The 25,333-nt window shown below is 49.5% G+C and overlaps 1 protein-coding gene across 2 annotated transcripts in view; it reads right to left on the reverse strand.

Annotated features, from left to right (window-relative positions):
- Positions 1–25,333, reverse strand: part of SPG7 (SPG7 matrix AAA peptidase subunit, paraplegin) — a 37,287-nt gene that overhangs the window by 8,350 nt on the left and 3,604 nt on the right. Inside the window, exons 1-12 of one of the 2 annotated variants that reach the window (XM_052685705.1) lie at positions 22,329–22,552; positions 20,421–20,523; positions 19,448–19,537; positions 14,494–14,744; positions 13,354–13,493; positions 10,678–10,780; positions 9,090–9,215; positions 8,606–8,768; positions 7,992–8,165; positions 2,769–2,893; positions 1,542–1,644; positions 403–513 (exon numbers count right to left, since the gene is read on the reverse strand). In XM_052685705.1, coding sequence (XP_052541665.1) covers positions 403–513; positions 1,542–1,644; positions 2,769–2,893; positions 7,992–8,165; positions 8,606–8,768; positions 9,090–9,215; positions 10,678–10,780; positions 13,354–13,493; positions 14,494–14,744; positions 19,448–19,537; positions 20,421–20,523; positions 22,329–22,421 — 1,582 coding nt within the window. In that variant the 5' untranslated portion in view covers positions 22,422–22,552. Of the gene's footprint in view, positions 1–402; positions 514–1,541; positions 1,645–2,768; positions 2,894–7,991; positions 8,166–8,605; positions 8,769–9,089; positions 9,216–10,677; positions 10,781–13,353; positions 13,494–14,493; positions 14,745–19,447; positions 19,538–20,420; positions 20,524–22,328; positions 22,553–25,333 lie in introns of those variants that run through there. The other variant, XM_052685704.1, reaches the window with a different exon arrangement.

The following is a 25,333-nucleotide window of genomic DNA, read 5'->3' on the forward strand; positions in this document are numbered from 1 at the left end:
ACCCCAGAGATACTTCCACTATTTTATTTAAGATTCCCTAAAATGTTTATGTATATATATAACATTTAATTAAAAAGCCATATATTCCATAGAATCAGAATCGTTCAGGTTAAAAAAGACCTTCAAGATCATCAAGTCCAACAGCTCAAAAACAAATACAGCTTTGAATCTTCCCCCTCTCTTTCTGTGTATATGCTTTGCTACTGAATATCTTTCCTGAGCTGCTGGTTCAGGTTGCCTACAGATTCAGAAAGGCTGGTTCATTTGTGATTATTGCATTCAAGATCTTCCAGACAAGAAAGAGCACAGAGAGATCCTAGCTGTTGCCCTGGAACACAACCCAGTCACCTGGGCCTTCTCCCATGGCATGCAGCACACATCAGTGAGGTAACAGGAGCTTACCTGCAATGACTCTTTCCACAGCATACTCAAAGTTGGAAGTATCAATGGATTTGTGACCTTCTCTGGCAGCGTGGAGAGCAGCTTCATTGCATATATTTGCTATGTCTGCTCCTGTTGGCAAGAGTGCGTAAGAATTACATCGGGTTTGGTGTATGACAGACAGATAAGGCAGAACAGATCTGGAGGAGGGCCTAAGGAAGTCACACAGCCTGCGCTGCAAGCTCCTCTTTGTTCCTTGGGAACAGAGAGTGAATCTCAGCCATGGTGTTTACGTTGGATGTGAACAATACCACTGCCTTGGCAATGAGCACGGTGTTGCCATACAGAGGACAGAGTTCAGCAATCAATTAAGAGGCTAAAGCCAAGGCTGGCTCTAACAACAGGGGAGTGCTGTGGGCAGCCTGGATTGGCATGGATTGCTGCACTGTTCATGCAGCAACCACACAAACCTCTGTGCAGAAGAGAAAGAACATCTGTTCTGAGTTTGTGTGTGTGGGTGATGGTGGTGGGGGGCTGCTGAAAGAAGTCACGAAGAGGCAGTGTGCTGGGGCCTGTTAGAGGGGAAACCCAGAAAGGATATTCCAGGAACTCCACATAAACAGGAACTCTGGAGCCCCTTGCTCAGCAATGTTTAAAACTCCCAGGGACTGACCCTGGAAGCAGGCTCAAGAGTCATCCAATTTCTACTCCAACAGATGAAGGAACTGCTGCTCCTTTCTCCTGTCTGCTTTCCTGGTAATGCCTACCAACACAGGTGTTTTTCCACATCTCAGTGTGAAGTACAACGCCTTATCTTCAACAACAGCTTGGAGAAGAGCATTAACAGGAATTAGGATCCCAGGCACTTGTAATAGCCTGTTTTTCTCCAGCCTCTGCACCTTGCTATTCCCAGAAATTGCAGGACACTGAAAATAGCCAGAAACAATTGCTCATTGCAGCTCCTTTCACGAGGGAGCTGATTAGGCTCTCCCTGTTTAAGCAGAGAGGAGGATTTTAAGGGAAAGAAGAAAAACAAACAAACAAAAAAAAAACCCTTGAGACCAAAATACCCTCCTAAACCCAAGCTACTGAGGAGCTTCACGTAGCTGAATTTGCAAGGCAGAGGCAGAACAGTCCCTCAAGGATACAAGGTGTCATACCACTGAAGCCTGGAGTCAGCTCAGCAAGGTGCTGCGAGTAGAAGCTGGCATCTTGGATCAGCTTGAGACCCTTCAGGTGCTGCTCAAAGATCTCTCTTCTCTCCTGCGAAGAGCACAGAGCACTTACACAACAGTGAACGTTTGAGCCAGCAAGCTTCCTAACATGGCAGCTTCAATGCTCCCTAAGGCAGGGAGCAGAGGAAGAGCCAGACCTCTGGCAGCAGGGACGGTGACACTGCCAGCAGAGGGCAGGGCTGTCCTTACAGCACTTCAGTCCTACAGGAGCCCTGATAAACACCCAGCTCTCAAATTCAGAACAGATGTACGGAGGCTTACCGTGAGTCACTGCTTTCTCTCTCAGGGCCGCTCTCCCCTTCTAACTTTCACTCTGATCTGTCTTTTAACTTTGCTCTTACCATATAAGCACTTGCAGGAAGGAGCTCAGGATGCAGCTACCTGCTCCCTCCTGCACTGCAAGAAAGAAGAATCCCATCTACGAGCTGCTCAGCCTTCGACCACTTCCCAGACAGAGGTGGGGGTGAGCTGACGGCTGGCCAGCGGCCAAGCAATGACTCATTCAGCTGGCCCAGGAGATCCTGATTAAAACAATGGGCTCAGTTGCCAGGGTTTTTCCCTTTCCTCCTTCAGGGCAGCTGCAGAGTTCATGCTTCCGGTGCCAGATTGTATCAGGCATTTGAGGTATTTTAACTGAAAACTCTGAGGATGACAGTAAAGCACAGATGGGAGAAGAAGAGACTGTGCTGGCAGAGCAGGCAGACCTTCACTGCAGCTGAGCCTATTTGCAAAGCTCCACTACAAACGTCAACACAGGGGACATGACAGACTCCTCTAATAAATGGATTTACAAAAGCATTCAGAAGGAAAGTCACTTAGGCTGCCTGGAAGAAAATGAGGAGCTTGATGAGGAAAGTGAGGATGATAAACCTACAAGACAAACGGTGCTCAAGGCACACGACAAGTTGAGTTTTCCCCACACAAGCCAGCTTTGCCAATTAGGTGGCTCCTGATTTCCTGGAGAGAAGACAACAAATTCTGCATCTGCATGGCAGAGAACCTCACAGAAGAATTTGCTGCTGAGGTTCATATGCCATCTCCATCTGCCCCAAACTCAGTGGTTGCCAGGCCAATGAACGATCGGCAAGGGAAGGACTGGGACACTTCAGCCATGAACACTGTAGAAAGGACAGGACAGATGATGGAATATACCTGGAGTGTTGGAAGATCAATGAAGATGTGTCTGTCAAGCCTGCCAGGTCTCATCAAGGCATTATCCAAAACATCAGCACGGTTGGTGGAAGCCAGCACTATGACGTGATCTGTGGTCCCCATTCCTGTAGCAAGACAAGTGAAAACACAAGTGAAGGTTTTCACCATCACAGAGACTTCCTTGCGAGCACAGCAAGGGGTGAGGGAGGGCAGGATGCAGAGAACCTCTCACACAGCTTTATCACAAAGGCAGAACGCATGTACAACATCCTTTGGGGCAGCTGAGGCTGAGAAAGCGTCCTCTTCAGCTAGGAGCAGGAAGGAACCTCTCGGCTCACCCCAGCCACCGTGGGCATACTGGAATTCCCTTTAAGCCCCAACTTTGTTTTGTTGGGTTTTCTTTTGCCGTATTTTGAAATTGCTCCAACCGGAAACCGGAACAGAATCTGTTCTTATGAGTTCGGACACGCCTGCTCATCCCCAGCCGTAAGCCAATTCCTGCTCCTTTAGTTCCAGCTGTACAATATTTGTTAGCTGAAATAGCATTTTCCTCCCCAGCACTGCTGTGGAAAACCCTTTCAGTTTTCATTCACTTTCAGCCTTCAATCACAGACAGGCTACCAGCATCACCAGGGAAGGAATAGGTTTTCTTCTGACCGAATGGGATTAACACAAGAATACAGGACGTAGCCTCGCCACTCAATCACAGCATGATTTGATCTGCATCTTTTATCACTCAAGAGGCATCCAGGCACACTGAGGGCCAGAGCAGTGCAAAGACCAACCCTGCAAAACGTACACCACAGAGATCATGTAGGCAGGGACAGAATGTGACCAAACAGCTTTGCAGTGATGATCAGCACAAACTAGCTCAAGCCACAGTCACACGGTTTTGTCTCCAGGTCTTCAAGATGAAGGGAGCATCAGGAATTACAGGCTCTGTGAGAGCAGCCAGCAGTACAGAGGCACCAAAGGCAGACAGGCTTTCCTGGGAAGGCAGAGCACAAACAGCTGGAGGAGGGCAGGAAGGGGCAAGCGGTTGTGTTGCTTGGGTGGGGAGCCAGGGATGATGTTGAATCACTGAACCACACTGCTTATTTATTACATTCCACCAGGTGCCCGGAGGCCTCTGGCTATGAGTCACCTGCTTCCAGCAGATTCAGCAGCCCCAGCACTCACAGCCTTCCCAGGGAAAGGACGCCTTCGTCCCGTGTGCTCCCTGGCTGCCAAGTCACACACTGCAGAAAGCAGCTCCATGCACGTAAGCTGGGTGGGTTTCAGCTCTCTCCAGCTTGGCCGGAAGAGCTGCCAAATGTGTCAGCGTACAAGAGCTCAGCAGAGAGATTAAGGTTACAGGTAAGTCAGAGGACTGGCTTTGTCAGCTCGCACTGCAGCAAACCTCTGTTGTTCCTCCCTGCAGGACGCTGTCTAAATAAGCTCCTGCAGAGGATGAAGCTGACCGTTCTTCAGGTGTGTATTATACTGTGCTCTGGAGTGTGATAAACAAGGAGAGAGACTGGCAGGCACCTGGGTGGTAGCAAGCTTCATTCACACGGCAGGATTAGATGGTACAGTACATTATCAGCTTTGCAGCTGGGAAAGCTCGACCTTAAAATAGGTCTGACTATTAGAACAAGCATAATCAAAACAGAACCACGGAGTGCATCCTCCTCGCTGCAGCTCCTGCCCCACTTGCTTCCCAGCAGCGCCCAACAGCTCCAAGAAATCCACAGCAGCAGCCTGAGTCACATCACGCTTCCCAGCACGATGTCACCTGGCACGTGACGGGCGCTGGCTTCCACAGACAACGAGCAGTCATGAGAACAGGCTACAAAAACACCACCTCAGCCACGTCAACAAATTAAAAACAGCTCTGAAAATTTGGCCCAAGAGAGCCTTCACATCTATGTTCACAACTTCAGGCACTTCTAAAAGGAACTGGGGAGGGTCCGGTTGAATTGCTGAGTGCCCTCCTGCCCACTGACACAGCGCATTTGATAGGCAGCTCCTCTGCATTGTTGGCCATTCATTCAAAAGCATTTCGGGCATCGTTTGTGTACAATACCATTGAAAAAGGGGCCACCATTGTGAGGGAAGCCACAGGGTCACAAACCTGCACCCAGCACAGACAAGGGGAGAGGTCTGAGGACTTCACAGGACTGGCTCGCATCTTTATTCACAAAAGAGCAGATCAGCCCAGGACTGACAAGCTCCCAGCAAACGCATTCAGAGCAGGGGAGGTATTTGGGTCACATTCCTCTTCCGCTTGTTTGCGATTTGTGAGGGAAGATTCACTATTCAGCACAGGCACCTGTTCTGACAAAGGCTGGAGTACGAGTCGCTCTGGTTTTTAAAGTCAGCTTTTGTACAGCTCAGCCCAGTCCCTCCCCTTCTCCCACCGAACTCTGACGCCTCCAGAACACGAAGCAAGCTGTCAGAAGGAGGCGAACCGAGGTCGCTTATAGAAAGAGCACAATTACTCTAAAATCTGCATACCAGAATTACAGAGCATCCGACTCCACATCTCACCCCTACAGCTTCCTACAGTGACTTTTCGCCTGCTGCCCTCACCGTCCCTCCAGCCTGCAGCAGGGGTTCCCCTTGGCTCTGCCCCTCCTTCTCTTCCTGTACCTCAGCTCCAAGTCATCTCATTCGCACACACAAACCCCACAATCACTGCTAAACTGATGATTCACAGATCTACTTCTGCACTTGATTTTTCTCGAATTATCAGCTCAGCTCTGCGGTGTTACCTCGCACAAGTTCAACCTTTAAATTAAGCTCAAGACGGCGACAAGAGAACTGTGACCTCCCATTTCAGGGCTCTCATCACACACAAACCCTCCACTTCTGCCTGGGTAAACTCTCCATCTCCTTAAAATTCACTTTCCTCCCGAAAGCTTTGTTTCGTAATGATGGACATAGAGGCAACAAGAGGCACCTCCCCGAGGTAACATGCACAATTAGACAGCAGTTCAATAACACAAGCCAAGATCACTGCTTATGCATACAAGCCAACAGTAAGCCCACGATGCTTGCACTGCCCTGACAGCCTTTGCCAGCTGCCTCTCATCTGGCACTGTAAACTCCTTAGGCTATTTTTTTTAATGTTTGATAAAGCATTCAGCAAGTGAGGGATCAGTACACGACCTGTATGATACAAATTGATAATCATGAAGCAATACCCATTTTAGAATCAGCTAGGCAGCACACTGTACAGAAGCTGTTTTTTCCTCAAGGACTCTTAAAGCATTAAAGGATAATACTTACTTTCTAACCTCACTTTTCAATGACTTGTGCCCTGATTTTTTAATTGAAACTCGCCACAAAGCAACATTCTAGGAACAGCTCCTGATTTCTGCAGATCACAGGAAGTCAGGCACTTCCATTTCTAACACTGAGATGTGTACTGACCACGCTTTCCTGAACACACAGATGGGCCTCCATCTGATTCAGTGGTAACCTGTTGCCACTTCACCCTGCAACTGTCAAGAGGGAAAAAAAAACCAAAAGCAAGCTGGGATTGCTGTTCTGTGTGTTACTACAGGCCTTTCCATTGAGACAATGCTATACAGACACAGCTGTAAGCAGTTACACTCACTCCAAATATGTTCATATGCTTGGCTACAGTGCCCAAATTAGAGCATGTGCAAAGTCCCAGGAAGCTGCACACGTGTTTATACCACATCAGGTCCTACACAGCATCACACGCTTCACGGATGCTCCTCTGATAACCAGATCTGTGCCTGGTTATGTAGGACCTGCTTACAGATCGCAGCGCTCCTTCCAGAAGCTCCCTGGCACTTGGGCTGAGGCAGAGTCCTGCAGGATCTCAGTACAGCAGCACCTCTATCCTGTTTGCTCAGCGCTGTGCTCCTGCTTACAATTTCTTCTCCTTCTGCAGCGCAGGCAGAGATCCAGCATTACAGATCACCCTCAGTACAGAGGAACATTGATGCTTTCCTGAAAGCACTTTACAGATCCTAGCTTCCTCCCTGAGAGTGGAAGGTTCACTCCATAGCAACCTCGCTGCAGAACCACAGGATGTGCTCTGCTTCAGCAGGGCTGCACCCACTGCTTCGCTGTAAAAACTCAGTAAAAAACACATACATGTCTGGAGAAAGAGGGATGGTTTCAGTGCAGAACTTCTCTTGTGAAGAGACTGATGGGGTAAGTGCCACATTTACGGTCAGCCAAGGGAAAACAGGCCTGTCCCACAAAGCAGCAGACAGATATAAACACATGCTGATCTGCAATTGTAGGATTTAGCCACAAAAGCAATGAGAATTAGGGCTGCAGGCTCTGACAGAGTTATGACTAAGAACAGACAAAGAATTGTTCTTTTTGACATTCGTGTCTGAGAAAGGGTTGATTCCATATGCAATACATTCAGAAAGCATCCAGAAGAGCAGCACCTAACCAGGAGTTGTGTGCAAAGCTTCTCCCTCCCACCTTAGATAGGCATCCTGCAGCCAAGCAACATGAGAACAGGCCAAAGAAAGGAGAATGGATGCATTTCATTGCATGAACTCCTCTGGAACAACTAGACTTCAGCCCTTGTCAGGCTTTAAAACACTACCTGTCAGACAGAGTAAGCAGGGATTCGACAGCTTTTAATGGCCAGCTGGAACTAAACATTACCAGCTGAAGACACTACTGCCCTTGCTGCCAATTCTTTCTCTTCCTGTTGCTCAGTACTGCAAACAACTCCTCTCCACCTGACAGTGGGAAAACACCCCTGAACTGAAGCCATTCACTGCAGTATGAATCCTTGGGGTTGCTGCCCTCTGCCAGCCTTGATATCTAGTGCCTGTTTTCCATCAGTTTTATTAGCAGGTGGACACTCGTGTGGTTGCTGGGGCGAATTCACTCTGAATGTGACAGTACATTCTCTTCTGACTCTGTAGGAGTGCAGTCACAAAAATAGCTCATTCAAGGTTCCAGGGTTTTGAAGTTTGCTAGATGTAAATTCACCTGGCCTTCAGGGCCACAGCCCTTCCCAAAAGGGGTCCCCAACACAGAGGTCTTTGAACACAAACATGAGCAAGCTGTAGTGCCGAGCTTACGGACTGAATGTGCTGTGAAGTACAAGCAAGCCTTGCTCCAGGGAATGCAACGCTGAATACTTTGAGAACACTAAGGAGGCATGGCAAATTCAAACAGAACAACGTGCCCGGATCTTCAAGGTAACAAAGGCTCAAATGCCAAGGAAGAAATACTGACCATCCATTTCCACCAGCAGCTGATTTAAGGTCTGCTCCTCCTCAGCATTGGCGAAACCAGACACATTAGTCGAGCGCTTCTTGCCCACAGCATCAATTTCATCGATGTACACAATGCAGGGTGCACGAGCCTGCGCTTCTCTGAACAGGCTGCGGACTCGTGCAGCTCCCAGACCTACACAAAAAGAGAAGAAATCAGCTCCAAACCAGCTAAAACTGTTAGCTGGAGAGCAGGAATCACGGATCCAAAAAGGCACCCAATCCTGACCAAACCCTCACTGTATGACCCCTTCAACGTGCCAGACACAAAGAACCAGCCCCAGAACTCCTATCTTCAGCTCCTCAGATCCTGCTCAACATGGAGTAGAGGCAAGTCAGGATTTCAAGTGGAGACCTGTGGTTTCCCTCTGTGAGAAGGAAGCAACTAGCAAGTCAGAGAAAACATGTTTCAGGACTACATAATTAACTATCTGCTATCACTGAAAACCTGTATGTTTTCAGCAGAAATACCCAACTCATTCTCCTCATGCAAAGAATGGAGGAAACTCTCCTTTTTGAGGGATCCAGACAGCATTTTCCAAACAACCTCCATCCCCTCCCTCCTGCAAAGCTTACCTCCTATCACCTCCACAAATTCGGAGCCTGCCATGGCCAAGAAAGGCACCTGTGCTTCTGTGGCCACTGCCTTGGCCAACAACGTCTTCCCACAGCCTGGAGGTCCAAGCAACAAGGCACCCTTGGGCACTTTGGCACCGAGCTGCAGGTAGCGATCAGGATTCTGTAGGAACAACACAGCTGTGTCAGATCCTCAGCTCACATCACACAACTGCTCAAGAACGTGGTTTTCCAGTACTTCTTGACATTGTTTTCATCCTGACCGACCCTGAGCTCGTAATAGGAGCAGCCACATCTGCAGCCTGTTACAGAACTGGAAGTAGAGACTGAGTCACGTTGATCACAGCAGAAAAAAGCTTCCAGCTTTTTTTAAACAAAGGCTGCTCGGTATCACGCGTGATAAAATGAATGATAGAATGAATATTCTCTCCTCCCCAGGTTAACCTTCTATCCCAGAAAACAGGCACTGCTTGCTTTGTTATACCTTCAAGTAGTCCACAAATTCTTTGACTTCCATTTTTGCCTCGTGCATTCCTGCTACATCCTTGAAGCCAATCCCTTTCCCGGATTTTCCATCCACAATGGTGAAACGAGCCATTTTCAGCTGATTCTGTGGAAAGCAGCACAAGAACTGAAGATGCTCACTGGACAGCCTGCTTGCTATACTGCAAGCGACAGCACAGGTACAGCTGCCCCTAACAAAGACCATTACAACGCCCACCAATGCACTGCTGGTAGTTAGTTCTGCTCTGGAAACACTTCAGGCCAGACTGCAGACTGCTGACTTGAGCTTTACTGATCAATATTTGATGAGAAGAAAAGTAAACCTGCAGTAGTACTTCAACACAACCCAGCTCAACTTCCCACAGACCGAGTAGAAAAACTTAATAAAAACACGCAGAATGCCCCAAACCTGAGTTAATATCCTCTCCCCCAGACTCTTAAATGCTCTGGTCCTTAACACATCCAGCAGGTACAGTTTTAAGGAGTATGCATCAGAAGTAAATAAATACCAACACTGCCCTGCAAACGTGTGCAAACAGGCATTTTGCACCAGTGTCCAGTCAGTTCCTCCTGCAACACCAGGGACAGAACTGCAGGCTCTCCAATTGAACAGGCAGCACATCTCAGCCTCCTGGTGTGTGTTAAGCCACAGCGACAGCCAAAACAAGAGTTCAGTTCAACACTCTGCTAGTAACTGCTCATTATGTCCTGCTGAAAACAGTTACTCAGGACTTTTTGTTTGCTTTGAGAAGGTTTACAGCTTCTCATGCCTTAGAAACATGTTTATCCAAATGAAGAGTTAAACATGCAGGGCCTTGCTGCCCCACTTACCCAAGGGCAGAAATGAATCCTCAAGGCCCTCATTACTCAGCATTTCTTTAAACTATTCTCTTCCAAGCAGCTGTACCCCTTTGTACAAAGAGAATCTCAAAGCCAGAAGAGAACTTCAGAGGATACCAAGTGGGAAATCCAGCAAGGGACTGAATACACCACTATTTTCAGCCCCAAGCCCCTGCGGTCGATACCAGCACACCCAGGGCTGATTTCTACACAGTTTCATCAGCTGATCCGGGCAAGGGAGGAGGGTAGGAGGAGATTTAACTGATGTTGCAAGTGAGCCATGTGGCGTGAGGGGAACAGGCCAACACATAATGAAATCCAGAATCTGAACATACTTTATAAATTGAGAATTCATTTTGCAAAAAGCAGCAATCCCTACTCCTGGCTGTATGGGAGGCATATTGGCAGGACCCAGTGAAAAACACCATCTGCAGCTGCAACTCATTAACGAGCTTTGAAAATAGCAGAGCAAACTGGACTGCAAATTCACTGAGCTCAGCCCTTCCTGCCATTGGGGAAAGAAAGGGCCTCCACTAAGGCCAGTTACTGTACGATCTGGTCTGACGATCAGGACAGGAAAAGACACGACATGTATCAAGACTGAAGCGTCCCTGGCATCAGTTAACTCTCAATCTGTGTTGACTTTGCTGGGGAAAAGGGAGGAGGTCAGGCCAGGGGACAACAATACTCACAGGATGCAAAGCAGCAGAAAGAGCCAGGATACTCACAAAAGCATTGAATCCTCCTGCCCGGCCCGCAACCCTTATGAGGCGGAAGAGGCTCCACAGCATGGACACAGCCACAAGTGTCACTACCAGGGAAATGACATCACTGAAAGGACAAAGGCGAGACAGGTACAAACTGCAGCATGCAGCCACAGCTCAGTAAATATGACGCAGTGTTCCTGTTTGTAGTGTTTTACAAGGTCCTGACCCTTAGGCTAGAAACGCAACCACGAGCATCCATTTATACAGGTGTAACAAAGCCCCAACCATTGCAAAGCTTCTGAAGTTTCACAGAAGGCACTGACCCACGCTGCTATGGCTGCAGAAGCAATTCCCATTGACCCCTTGCTTCAGAGGCATTTTGCTTATCAAACAGGCAGGCCCTTCAGGAGCCAGATCACATCCTGAGCAGGGCTGGTGGTGCTGGCAGTCCCACCCCGTGTCCAGAAACATCAGCTGCTTCTAACTGCCCACTCCTGGCACAAAATCCCAGTGCAAGCCTCCAGGATGGAGCTGCTATGCAGCCTGCTCAGCCCAGCCTGGCCCAGTCTCTCACAAGTCCTTCTGACAGAAGGACCAGCAACCAACATAACGAATTTTCTGCATCCTTTGCAGTAACTATTGCATTAGAAGGGAGAGGCAGAGCCAAGCTGGCAGTGCAAGCCTAATGCGCTTATGAGACAAACATGCTGAGGACAGAACTTCCTGAGCTCTACACTCAGGATACTTTTAATAAGAGGAAAAATTATCTGACATGTCAGATGCCGGGCTGGGACTTGAGAAGCCCTACCTCAGCCCCCTGCTCTGCTGCACGAGCCCTGCTTGACCCCATGAAATGATCTGCCCTCACCTCACTTCAGTTCCTTATCTTTGAACTAGGAATATGTGTGCCATGCCTCTGAAATAAATGATTTACTGAAACAAGGGGACCAGCACATGCTATATTATCCCCAGCTGCATTTGTTTCTTCTCAGTGAGAGCTCCTAGGCAACGCTGAAAGCTGAAAGCCACCTCCAATTTGTCAACTGTGCAAGCAGAGGATTAATTCTGAAATGCATCAAGTGCCCAGCTCTGAAAGTAAACTGAATGCAAGCCATAAGTACACAGTGCCTCGCAGGTTAAACTCCTGACTCTGACGTCTCCTCAGAGAGGATTCAGACCCTGCTGTGTGTTCTAAAGAACTCTTTTCAGGAGCAAGGGAAGCAGCTGGTGGTGCTGGCTGACTTCAACAGTCCAATTTACTCTTCTTAAAAGTCTGACAAAAATTGGCAAGCCCTCGATATGAACTGAAGACTTCATCCTGCAGGAGCAATTTGAGAAGTTTACCTATCTCCATGTAAGTAATGCGTTAAAATTGCAAAGATGTTGCTCAGAGGACAAGCAATTAGACCAACTGCTCTCCAGGTATCTTCCTCATAGACAAACATGGCATTTATTTCACACTTTGGTGAGGCACCTGCAAGGAAAGGCCGCCTCCCCACCATCAGGGGAATGATGCCACACTGCAAACCCCTGGGGCTTCTGTAAGCATAAGATGCAGATCTTTGCATGGGGTGCAAGCAGGTGACCAGACCACCTTGGCAGACAATTGCAGCAGTATGAAACTATCTTTCTTGGTTGTTAGGATATAGGACAGCTCTACTTGGCAAGCAGAACTACCGTGCTGCATCTCCAGTACTTCAGACTCAGCAATGAGTTGAGAGCTCTCCAAACACCAGCCTCATACGCTGATGGAAAGCATCTTTCTGCAGCAGTAGCAGCCATCAGTGCTGGAGGTGGGTCTGTCCAACAGCCCAGTGAGCAAGCCCCAAAGATCAGTCCTGTGCCCTGGACTCCATAAATCCTACCTTGTAAAAACAAGCTGCCAGCCCTAACAGGAGGATAAATAAACCACATCAGCAGCAAACAGCCACACTTGTACATCACAGGGAAGAACAGGATGAAGCCTGGCTGGAGCACGGCAGTCTTTTGACAGACTTTCTCTCTTGCTCTTTGCTGTTTATTTGAGCACTGACTTCTTAATTACTATTGTTTCTAAAAGCAGAAGATCTTGGGTTCAGGTAACAGAAAGTTTAACAGAAGTACTTCTCTCTCACTGAGATTTTGCGTCTTAGCAGCAGAGCTGCTCTGCTCAGTATGCTGCTCACAGCAGGAGCCAGCACCAGCACAGGCTGTCCTCTGAGCCACGGCCATTTGGGGAACAGGCCCAAACTGGGTGTTTGTTTTTGCAGACTGAACCACGGCTGCAGGCCGTCCTCAAGGCGTTTAAATGGGGGAAGGCCGACTGCACCACCACCATTCAGCAGGGTCCGACAGCACACGGGTTGAGTCAGGATTCCTATCTCACAGGACCCATTACTGCACTCGAATAACGGATTATAAAGACAAAAAGGTGCTCTGCTATGCAAGAATACAAAGCAGCTGACAGGCTTTCCTCAGAGCTGCTGACGCTGAGCTGAAACATTTTGGTCTGTTACACGCTGTGGTTCCACACACCTCCTTGGGACTCTCAGTTCTGAAACGTTACAGCACAGCTAGAGCACTTCTGAAAGACCTGCTCCAAACAGGGACCACTTCTTTTGCTTTCTATTTACATAACGTTCAGTTGGAAGGAACTTTCCAAGTGAGGAGTGTTGTTGCCAGCATAAAATAAACAGTAAGCATGATATCAGCTCGTACTTTCCATAAAAGCCGGGGTGTTTGTAGGAAACAGGGATTCTCTCTCTCTCATCAATATTCAGCTCATCCTCCGCAGCTCGCAGCTTCTCTTCAAACTTGTCAATGTTTGCCACTCGCATGGTGTACAGCAGGGTAACGTTCTGGAGACATGCAAGGAGAAGCAGCATGAGGACAGTGTGAGCGTGCTATAAGGGCAACCACCAGCAGAAGGGGTGCACAGCATGGCCGAGCAGGACAGTCAGCATCGTTACGTCCTTCGTTGGCCACACCAATGAAATAATGGGCAGATAACAAACAGAGGGACTCCAAGGGAAGTCGGGGACAAGGCCAGTCTCTGCAGCCCCTTAGACCTTGCCTTCTGTGCTTTCCTGAGTCTCAGCTCTGTAGGAACAAGGGGACATCGTGTCTTCGTGGGCAAGCTGCAGGATGGAGTTAGCATTCCAAACCCAATTACAGGGCTGTCTTTGGGCCCAGCCAAAAATTCGTAATACATCTGGAAAACTACATCATTGAGAAGGAGGCATTTTGGATGTTGTTCCTTCCTATGTCTCGCTCAGAAATTAATTTCATCCAGCAGCTTGCAAATGGATCATAAAAATCACCGAGCTACGCGAGGTGAACCAAGGAACAATATTTGAATCTCTCAAGTTAGTTTGTATTGATTCTTGGCGGCTGCCCTGCAAAGTTACACAAGATGTGAATAAGCTTTGCTCTTTTTCACCACTTTAGCAGATTTAAGAAGGAAGTCTGCACTTCCTTCTTGATTTGACAAAGCACCCAAACCTAAAATCCAAACAGGAGAAAAAAAAAATTAAACTAGATCTAGGAACAAGACCTTGACTCCTTTCGATGAACCAGGCAGAGCTGGTGAGAAAGAACTGGGGAATTTCTCCAGCTTTTTAAACATCCATAACATTCCCTTCAGGTCACTGTCAATTACTCTTACAGTTTAAATTCCAGGTTGGTAGGAGTAACAGAACCCCCTGAGCTTCACACAAAAGAAAGAGGAAAAGTGAGGAAAGAGCAAATTTACCTGCTAGACTTTTATAACCATTTACTAATTCAGTTCTTTTTCTCTCAGATCACCTCAGATCTAAGACAACCTGCGACCATCCATTGCAATGGCAGAAAGTCACTCACCACTTGTCCACGCGGAGTGCCTCCCGGGTGCAGGTAGATCTCCACAATGTCGCTCTCTGGAACCACTTCGATCCTCTGGACCTCCCCCTTTGACAGCATCTCACTGATGAAGTAATTCCAGGAGATGCTGGTCCCTTCTCTGTTCTCGCTGACCGTGAATCGAAACAGCAGCACTATTAAAGTAATGATGAGCAGAGCCCGCAGGCGTTCAAGGTGCATCTGATTTTCCCTTCTCCTGCGCTTCTCTTCCTCTTTAGGGAAAAAAAAAAATAGAATTAAATCAAAGAAAAATTTCCACACGTGAGCGCAGAGCTTTCCGTGCAGCAGAGGGGCAGTGCTGTACAGAGATGAGTGCAGCAGTACCCCGGAAGCACCGTGCCCAGAGGCAGCACCTGCACCACACACAGGCCATTTTGCAGCTCGGTTGTGTGATTTGCTCAAGGTTACACAGTGAGCCAGGTTTTTGGCTTACATTACACTTGCAGCCCTTTCTGCCTTCCCAGGGCCCAGGCTGTACGCACGGGCAGCAGCGGGGCAGAAGCCTGGCTATAAGAGCACACTCAGTTGTAAACCTAGCAGCCACCTGCAAAGAGGCCAATTTTGCACCCCACTGGCCAGCAATAACCTGGGTGCACCACACTGCTGCTTTCCAACCCAGTCTGTTTTACCACAGCTACACACAGCTGTGCCCCGTGCCCCCAAAGCCACGCAGTGAGGCACTGCCTACACAGACTGCAGACAATGGAGAATTGCCTCTTAAGTGCAGCCTTGGGAAGAGGAGGAACCAAAGCACCAGCGAGGCAAAAAAGCCCACTGCTGTCAAATTTCAGCACGTCTGAAGACTCAGCAATCTTGCAGCTCCCTGTTTTTAGGCAGCTGCAGGGCACTTTGGATGGTCACAGTCCTCCATACCTGTCACAACCCCACCACTGCCATTCTGCCCTGAAATGAAGGACTACCTCACTTCCCCAGCCTATTACAGACGTAGACCAAATAAAGCCATCAGACCTTTCTTGTTACAAATCATGACTACAGCTCAGTTCTGAGTACCACCCTTCTGCTCTGCCTAGCCCTGTCTGCTGCTCTTAGTCCTGTTCCATAGCTACTAGAAAAATATTAGGGCAGAATAAAACCAGCCTTAGCAGCACTGCTCAATGATGCAGCACAGCACTGCAAGGTATAACTGCTTCCAGCTGCACTCCTGATCTGCTGGCACCCTGCATCACAAGACCAACAACAGTTTTACTACTTAAGAAAATATCCGCATTTGCAGTAAATCTAAACCAGCACAGGAGAAGCAACGTGCAATTTATCCACGGGCTGAAACACGCTACAAATCAATCTCATTACCTTAACAGAACAGCACATTCTCCCCCTCGCTGTATGACTTCACTCTTACACAGGCCTGGTAACTCTCCATACTGCGGGTCTGTATCACTTTAACATTAGATTGGTATTTAAACGTGAGATGTGTTCCTGCACCTCTGCTGCACAACTGACCTGATGACACGAGAGGAAGGGATGGTTTACACCCAGGGTTTGCCCCCACAGCCTTTTTCAGCTCCCAGCACTTTGGTGGTGCACACGAAAAGGCACAGTTCCCGGCAGTGCTGCTCAATGCCAGCAGCCAGCTAGTGCTTCCCACGTTAAGATGACGACCGATCTCTCTTCCTACAGACAGGTGAAGCTCTCAATAGATATCATTTACTGCTCATTCTTGATTCGCAATTTAAAGCCGACAGCAACACGGCATACAAAGCACCGTTCTGCTCCCAGAAATAAATTAATTCTGTGCCACTGGACTGCAGGCACATCTGCCTGCTGCAGCTCAGATGGGATTTATTTGCCAGCTCCTAACAAACGCTGCGACACCGGCATTTATCACGGAGCACCAATCGGAGCCCACGCAGGGCACCACAAAACCAAGGGACAAACATCTGACCCAGGCAGCCGCTAAAAAAAGCACCGTGCCCTTCAGATGCACAGCATCATTTTTCAGCCCTGCTCCACGTCCAACAGGAAAGCTTCGTTCCTAAATAGAAACAGTGCTGCTTTTCAGATAAGGTTGTGATTCCAAAACACAAGCTCAGACACCGCGTCCAGCCCATCCGCCCCTTCTTTGATGCCTTCTGCTCACCTGCTAGATCCAGCTTTGTGAGAACACTGCAATTAATAAGAAAACCCTGCAGGTTGACACCCAGCACAGTTTGATGAAAGAAAATTAAAACACAGCATGGTAGAGGCCTCAGTGAGGGCACTGTCCTCAACTACTGGGCAAGTTGTAAATAAAAGGGTTTTAAAAGAAAACTGCAGAGAAATAAGTGCAGACATGAAGAAAGTCTGTCTATGGCTGTGCAAACTCCTTGAAGATCTCAGCACCAGCTGTGCCTAAAGCACTTCTCTGTACTGAGTTTCAGATGGGATGCAAACAAACACGTTCTAAGGCACAGACAGCTGAGGATGCTGTCACTACAGAGAGAACCGCTGGGCACCTCACACCTCAACGCTCAGATGTTCAACCCACCGCTGAGTCGTCTCAGAAATGGCTGGAAAGCTACAAGACGATGCAAAGCTTTCTTCCACCCTGCATTTAATTAAGAACAAAATTAATCTATCTCTTAGTTTATGCAAAATGTGACCGTCTTTACAGGGCAACATTCACACATTGCACCATAAGCCTCCCCACCACAACACCCAGCAAATGAGAACCAGGCACTGGATGTGACACTCACCAGCAACAGCTGTGGGAACTCTTCCAGCTCTTCAGTCTCTGAGAGCCTCCACGAAGCAATGATTTGCCATTAACCCCAGATCTGAACTCTCTGATTAAAATCTTGCAAGGGCTGCACTGACAGTTTGAAGAGTTCTTTTTAATAATTACTGCAGAGACGAACATTCCCCTGGAGACATGGGGTAGCATTCCACCTCCCAAAGTCAAGCTATCCATTAATCACAGGAGAAAAGAGGCCACAGAACGCAGCATGTTACTGTTTACTAATTTGACCAGCCGCGGTTCTTCAGGCGCTGCGCACACCGCCAGCCTGGGTGGTCTCACTAACGAGAAGCACTAACGAGAAGCGCCCCAGCTCTGTGCCACACTTCTCCAACGAGGACTGTGCCACACTGCACTCGTGTCCCCGTGCACCCAACCAATGTCACACGGACCCACTGACGAAGCCACAGCTCTGGGCTTCGAGAGACGGCGTGCAACGGCACGGGTCAGGCTGAAGGCATCAGCCTCTCACTGCTTCCACTTCACACGTCAGTTCATTCGAGAGGATTCTACCACTGTGTTTAAGGACAACGAGGGAGAAGCCAAGCTACTGCATAACCTGATGATAGCCAGGTAAAACTCTGCAGCACAACGTGTGGGAGCACGACGTGCCTTCCCACGTGCAGCAGATGTCTGGTGCTCCATCTACACAAGGCTTACCCCAGCTCAGGACAAAGCAGCACACAGACATCCAACAAGTCTCAGACAGCAACAGCCCCTGCAAGCATCACTAAAGCCACAGAAGGAAGAAAACACTCAGGACTTTCACAGAATCACAGAATTGTAGGGGTTGGAAGGGACCTCCAGAGATCATGGAGTCCAACCCCCTGCCAAAGCAGGTTCCCTACAGCAGGTCGCACAGGTCGGCATCCAGGCAGGTCTTGAACATCTCCAGAGCAGGAGGCTCCACCACCTCCCTGCAAACACTGTAATGCTCCTGCAAACACTACTGACAAGACACAAGGACGAGGCCTTCGTCTGCACAACTTCTGACACCTTTCTTAAAAACGAAACCAATAAAAGTAAACTCAGCTGTGGGACTTCCAGCTAAAAACTGCACCACAGAGTCTGAAAACAGCCAACTCAGATCCTAGAAGCCTTGTAAGCACTTTGGTTCTTGGAAGGATAGAGGGAAAGCGAATGCATTCACAAACGAGCAGAGGATTTTCCTTACAGAATTGGAAAAGAAGAGTCAAATTACACTTTTGAAATGGAATGCACAGCTGTTGTCAATCCACAAATAGGAAAAGATTGCCAACAACGCCGCTGCTCAAAAGGGACACCCACAAATCAGCTCCAATTTGAAGAGTCTTTGGGGAGAACCCACTGGTATGAGACAAGTGGTAGAAGACACAGGGATCAAAACACTGGGCCTGGTGGAAGTCCTGCAAGGCCTTTGCCAGAACCCAGGTGCTATTTCACACCCCTGCTCCTTCTTAGTGCCATTTCATTGGCCTCTCTCCTCCCCCCAATAGCTCCAGGTGCACAGAGGGCACATCACACCCCTTGACTTCTCCATGTAACCTGGCATGCCACACAGCTCCATAGGTTTCAGGACACGATTAGTGAGATGCCATCAATTTTCAGCATATCCTTCATGCTGGGACACCTGGGGATTAGACAGTGCAAGATATGCAACAGCAACCCAAAGCAAACAACAGCCCAGTGTCCAGGAACACCCGCTTTAGGAAAAGAGAAAGTCTGAGCAAGTGCCCCTAGTAACACAGCTAAGAGCTCTCTAAGCAATCTGTTGTTAAATTCGAGCTCTGTACACCTCTAGAAGCCAACACATCCACAAAGAAGGAAAACAGAACAAGAGATTCCAGCTTCAATTCACGTTAACATTCAGCTCCTCGTTCAGTCAGTGCTCCGCACCAAAACCTCCAGACTGAAACTCTGCAAATCCCATTCCCTTCTGTAAAGTGGCAAAATTAAAGCAAAAAATCCCAATCAATGGCATTATTTGCACAGAATGCAAAGTGGCACCTTTCACAAATCAGTTCCGCAGCCTGCGTTAGCATTCCAGCAGCTAAGACAGTGCACCCCTTCACACTGCCTCTTAGCCACAGGAACAAATCCGCAGTGCCCAGAGATAAGCATTACCATCACCCTCCCATGCTGCCCACTTTTATCCCTCACAGCAGATTCGTGTCATTAAACATGCTTTTGGCACATACATACCCTCCTCCTCCTTTGGAGATTTCTTTTTGAATCCTCCATTCTTATGGTTACTCCTTTGGCAGCTTGAAGTAGTGAAATAGTAAGTGCTACCTGCAGGCAAGCAGAGTTACACAGTCACCACCACAGACCTCAGGTGACAGAGAGAGGTGGACCAAGGGCAGCAGAAACACAGGAGCTCCAAGTGCACAGAAATCCAAGTTCCACACCCACCCAAGAGCACAGCTTCGTCTGCGTGCCAAGAAAATGAGACAGCCTCATAAGAGGGAGCAATGGGAGGGACAGACTCCTCCAGTTTCCTTATATAACGCATACTTCTCAACAATCCAACTAAAGACACGAGTTTGTTCAGACATGATTTTAGTACGGCAAAGAAAATCATCTGGAGAAACGTGTCCAGTACTGGAACATTCAAACACTCCCCAAGGCACAGCTGAAGTTAACTGGTACGGTCAGTTAAAAGCAGCCTCGTGCTGGAGCTGGAGACGCATGCTAAAGGAAACCTGGAGTGCTGGAGTTAAGGGCAGGTTTCTCAGAACGTGCTGCTGGGATTCTCTAATAAAAGCCAAGAAATCATGGCAACAAATGATCAAACTCAGAGTAGCTGCTACAGAACAATGAAGTGAAAGCTTTGTTGCCAAGAAAACACAAAAAAATGAGAGAAGCAGAGCAACTGGTTTAAGGACGATAGCTTCTATTTCTCACTGTGAATGATATTTTCCTCTTAGGCTTTGCTAATGAGACACAGGAAGATTCCCCAGTTTGAAGTCTGCTGTTCTTAAATGACTAAGGACTGCAGTGCTTACTGCATCACACCGAGCTCCTTGTGGAAAGGTGCCACTGTTCCTCTCTGCCACCAAACAACAAGCCAGAACACTGATCTCAAAGCCAAGAACAGCACAGCTGGATTTCAGCTTGAGGAATGACAAGGAAGGAAATTTCTCCTCCACCTGTACAGTTGCTCTTCAGGACTCACCCAAGAGATTCCAAAGCCTGGCTGGATCTCGAATGAGGCGCTGTTTCAGTAGGACTCCACCCAGACCTTGACACGTGGGGGAAAGTGTTTGTGACAGAAGGCCCTGAAGAGGAAGATTGGAAAAGAAAAAAAAGACAGCTATTGGAAAAGTACTGTGACTGCTTACCATCCCCAGATCCCATGAGACAAAGACTTCTGAACATGAAAATACTGTGGGTAAGTCACAGGGCCGGCAGCTGGAAGCCCAAACATTATTCCTGGTTGTGCTATGAACTTGCCATGTGACTGTGAAGATGTTGTTTACAATTCAGTTTAAAGAAAGCACTGCTATAAATACAAACATATACTCGAGACACTTGAAAACTGCAACCGTGTTCCTTGCTGTAGCCGTGCTCTAAACTCTGTAGAGACAGGTGGGAAATCAACTCCTCAGATGCAGTACAACCCCATAGCAGAAAAGCATTAAGCATTACTACATTGTAGCCTTGTCCACAACTGTAACACAACTGTTTTCCCCATGGGAATTCAGCAGCAAGCCTACAGCTTAAATCGGCATTTAAGGGCAATTTCACAGCATCTGAAAGTTGACACAAACTAATACCTTGAGTAAACACAAGCCTTCCCCTTTCTCAGCTGTAGGACTCCCTCTATGGCACAGAGGCAAGCTGCTGTGCAGCAAACCAGACAGCAGCAACTAAGTTAAAATCCCTCACCTTTTCCTCACCTGCTAGGCAGCAACACAATTGCTGTTGTGTTGGCATCAGTGCTTTTTGGGATGGAGCAGTGTGGGCTAATTTAAATTGACCACAGAACTGAGGCAGCTGGAAAGCCTGGCATGATGCACTCAGCAACCCCACAACTGTTCTTTTCCGCTGCCTACTTGGGCTGCCTGTGCTTGATCCCTGCACTGAAGCACAGAGCATTGGGTCCTGCAGGAGGCCTAGCTAGAATCACAGAACGGCTTGGCTCAGAAGGGACCTTACAGGTCACCTTGTTCCAACCTCCTGCTTGGACTGCTGGGATGCCCAGGCAGTGAATTAATCTCAAAGAGTGCTGAAATCAGGCCATCAGACTCCACAGCTGAATTGTTTCACACAAAATATACCAATCTGGCTTTTCTGTGCAATTTTCCAATCTGCAGACCTAAAATTTTGGGACCCAGGATTGAAACGTATCGAATCAAGATACATTTGCTTTGAATGACATTCACTGACACGGATACCTTCAGAATCGTTTAATTTCCCATACCCTTTACTGAGGATTTAGAGAAAAAAAATCGCCTCTCCCAGCTAGTAATTAGCATTACAACAGTTCCACAATCGCGGAACGGGAGAAAGCCTCCCAGGCACTCCGAGCAGCCAGCAGCCGTGCAGGGACTGCAGGAGCGCAGCTTCAGAGGGCACTCGGTGACACGGCGAGGAGCCGGCTGTGCAGGGATGTCCGACCGCCAAGGCTCTGAGCGCAGACGGAGCTGCGGCGTCCATGTTGGAGGGGAGTCGGACAGACGGCCTTTAAAGGTCGCCTCATAAGGATTCTAGGATTGCGCGACTTGCTCTGAGGCAGCCAAAGCCCTCTCCCAATTCTCTACCCACCGCTCTCTGCGCTGTAAAACGAACGCGTGGAGACGGCGGAACCGCGAACGGAAAGCGGTCTTTTCTCTCGCTGTCAGCCAGGCGCCGTGCTGCGGAGCGGGGCTCGACGGGCCCCGAAGGCCGCGCAGCTCCAGCCCCGCTCAGCTCCCCGGGCCGAGAGCCTCTGATCAACGCCAGCCTCAGCGACGGCCCGGCGGCAGACCGCGCAGCGTATGCACAACTCGTACGGACGGCAGCCCTGTGCGACGGGCGCTGAATAGAAACAAAATAAAGCCGCGAACCGCCGCTCCCCAGGCCGCCCGCCCAGCCCCGTTACCTGCGGGCCCCGGGGCCGAGGCCGGGCCCACGCCGCGGGGTTAGCCCGCCAGCCGCAGCGGCCCCGCAGCAGCAGGAACCGAAGCAGCGCCATGTCCCGCTCCCGGGAGGAGGCGGCAGCCAGAGAGCGCCGAGGGAGCGCCGCGCCGGGAGCCGCAGGCCTCAGCGGGGACGGAAGCGGGCGGCGAAGGGCGGGCGGCCATCTTGGGGCCGGGCGGGCCGCGCTGCCATGCCGCAAGATGGCGGACGCGGGGGGCGGCGCCGCGCGGTTACCGCGGCAACGGGGAGCGGAAAGCGGAGCGGGGCCGTGCCGTCGCCGAGGGAGATCGCCGCTGACCGCCCCGCGTACCGCGCCGGCCGGGTGCCCTCAGCCCCGCTGCCACGCGAGCCTCCTGCTGTGCTGGGATGCTGCAGGTCCGATGTCCGCAAACACCGTCTGCCTCCGACGGGCCTCCCTGCAGGAAGACGCATTTCTTCTTTGCTGCGTTTCTCCTGGTTTCTGCAGTTTCTGGCCCTCCCCCCCCGCTGGCTCTGGCTCTGCCGGCTCGCCCATCTGACGTGTGTCAGGCATTCTGGAAGTGCAGATTGCAGGGCTACGTAAAACAGTAATAAATAATTATCTGTGTGGAGGATCTCTTCCTTCCCAGCAGGTCCGAATTAGCATCCTCTTTCTAGAAGAGTCTCTCAGGACGTTAATTGTCATCTGCCCCCTGGGATGTATCCAAGCAAACCTTCCACCGGCAAGATCTATTAGCATGTTAATGTCCCCCTCACTCCTGGAAGTGTCTCTGTATCACTGGCTTAATCGTCAAACAGCTTAATTTACAGACACAAAATTAAACCGGTTGCAATTAATCCATACGGGCTGGCCATAGCTGGCAGTGTGGCGGTGGTGACAGCTGGGGACACCGCTCCGTGCAGCATGGCACGGCCAGAAGGCTGAGCCGCTCCGTGGCCACGTTGCTGCCCACCTTGGCTCTGGGCTCTCCTGACACATTTGCTGCCTGCAGAGAGGTTCACCTGCACACCACGCAAAACCCATGGCTGGCTCCTTTGAGGCTGCGAGGAGCCCGGGTCCGACACGGCACAAAGCCGATGGCGAGATGGGTGCTGCAGAGCTGTGGTGGCCCTGAGGTGGCCCTCAGGCTGGGGAATGATAGCAGGGCGTGTGCTGTGCCAGCCTATGCTGCCTTCTTTGCCCGGTGCCTGACAGAGGGGGGTGTCACATCTCCCCCTGCCACGCAGAGGGATGCTCGCTGGGAGGTCATTTACACTTCAGCTATGTTTGAAGGAGGAAATAGCTTGTTCAAAAATGCTGACTGATGGGGAAGGCTCCTTCTAGCACAGGCTGTGCAGACGGAGCAGAGACGAGTGAGAATTCCAGTAGGAAAACATGGGATGCAGCAATCACAGCAAAGAGCACCAGGAACAAGGGGCTGTGGGTCCCAGCACCGTGCACCTCACTACCTCAGCTTCGCTCAAGACATGTCACAATATGCTTCTACTGATTCTGTGATTAGACCTGTTGCTAGTTAAGCCTCTCTATTTTTAAGAGTTGCATCATTAAAATAGAATTACAGCCCAATTATAAGTGAAGCTGTGCAGTTTGCTTAGACAGGACAGTCCTGCCTTCTGCCATGCTGACCCAACAGGGTGCCAAACGGGTTTTGTTATGCCTGCCTTATGCTTTTGCTGCAGTCTCAGTGCAGGCAAACTTGCCCCCATTTAATTAAGCAAGGTACTGAGAGCTGAATGGGTCCCAGCTCCAGCACAGACCATCACCTAGCTGAGCCTAGGTGGCTCACTGACTGCAGCAACCAGCATTTCAGGTCTGTGGGACTCAGTCTGGGACCTTCTCAGCCAGAAGACGCCGGCCTGGATGTGACAGATCTGCAAGGACTGGTTATTTTCAGACATACCACATAGCTGGAGTTGACGCAATTCCTATTCCTCTTTCACACTGTGCCTCAAAGGCAAGCAGATGATGAGCCACCAGGAAGGGGGTGCCGGGGTCCTTGCCTTGCTCGTGCCAACGCAAAGCCGTGCCAGGAAGGAGAGAGGCGAGAAGTTTTGCTCCGTGTGCAGCCAGCGATCACCATGGCTGCACTGCGACTCCTGCGTGGGTGGCTCAGGCTGCACCATGCATGGGAAGGCAAGTGCTGTCCTCCCTGCGTGTGAGAGATGACCTTGGGAAAGGTGGCTTCAGTCACTGTCCTTGAGCTGGCAATATGCTCCTCTGGGAGTAAGCCAATATTCTGAGAAGACAGATATAACCTGATCCAGGCTTGGCCTCGCTGGGATGTGCTCCAGCCATGACATCACTCGGTAATGCTGCGTGTGTTTACTACTGGGGGAAGGTGCGGGATTGGAGTCTGAAATCCCTGCTTTATCTCCTGAGTAGGTTAGGAAGAAAAAGCAGCATTAGCAGTCCCATCCGTGCATTTTTAAGGCCAAGAGAAATCAGTTTCCAACTCAGCCTTTCAGCTCTGCTATGCTGGAAATCTCACATCTCCTGTTTTCATGCTCCCCATGAGACAGCCTTGCCACCCTTGCTCTAGCCACAAGCCTCAGGAAGCTCCTGCAGGACCCCATCCACCCACAGACTCATCTCAACGCAGCACTTTGCAAACTGAGTGAATGGATACCTGGAATCAGGTGTCCCACTGCACCGCCGCAGCCCTGACATCAATAATGAATCAAAGGATTAAATGTAGAGCTGAAGCAGCCAGAAGGTAAATTCAGACTTTTAAAAAGACGTGGCATTGCTCTGTTACCCACATCACTGTCTCTCTGCCAGGTATTCTTAGGAGAATTCTTGGTGGATGACAGAGGTGGCTGCTCCCCTTTCACACAGCAAGGCCAGGTACGCAGGGAAGCCTTAGGCTCGGTAAGGAAGGGCATGCTTAAAAGACCACGACTGCCCCTTGAGCACAGTGAAACTCCTGAGCAAGGAAAGATCTCTTTAGCAGATAGCCTTTTTATTTGAGCCAGTCCCAAACTATTGCA

This window comes from Tympanuchus pallidicinctus, unplaced genomic scaffold, assembly GCF_026119805.1.
Source record: "Tympanuchus pallidicinctus isolate F22 unplaced genomic scaffold, pur_lepc_1.0 scaffold22, whole genome shotgun sequence".
Lineage (NCBI taxonomy): Eukaryota > Metazoa > Chordata > Aves > Galliformes > Phasianidae > Tympanuchus > Tympanuchus pallidicinctus.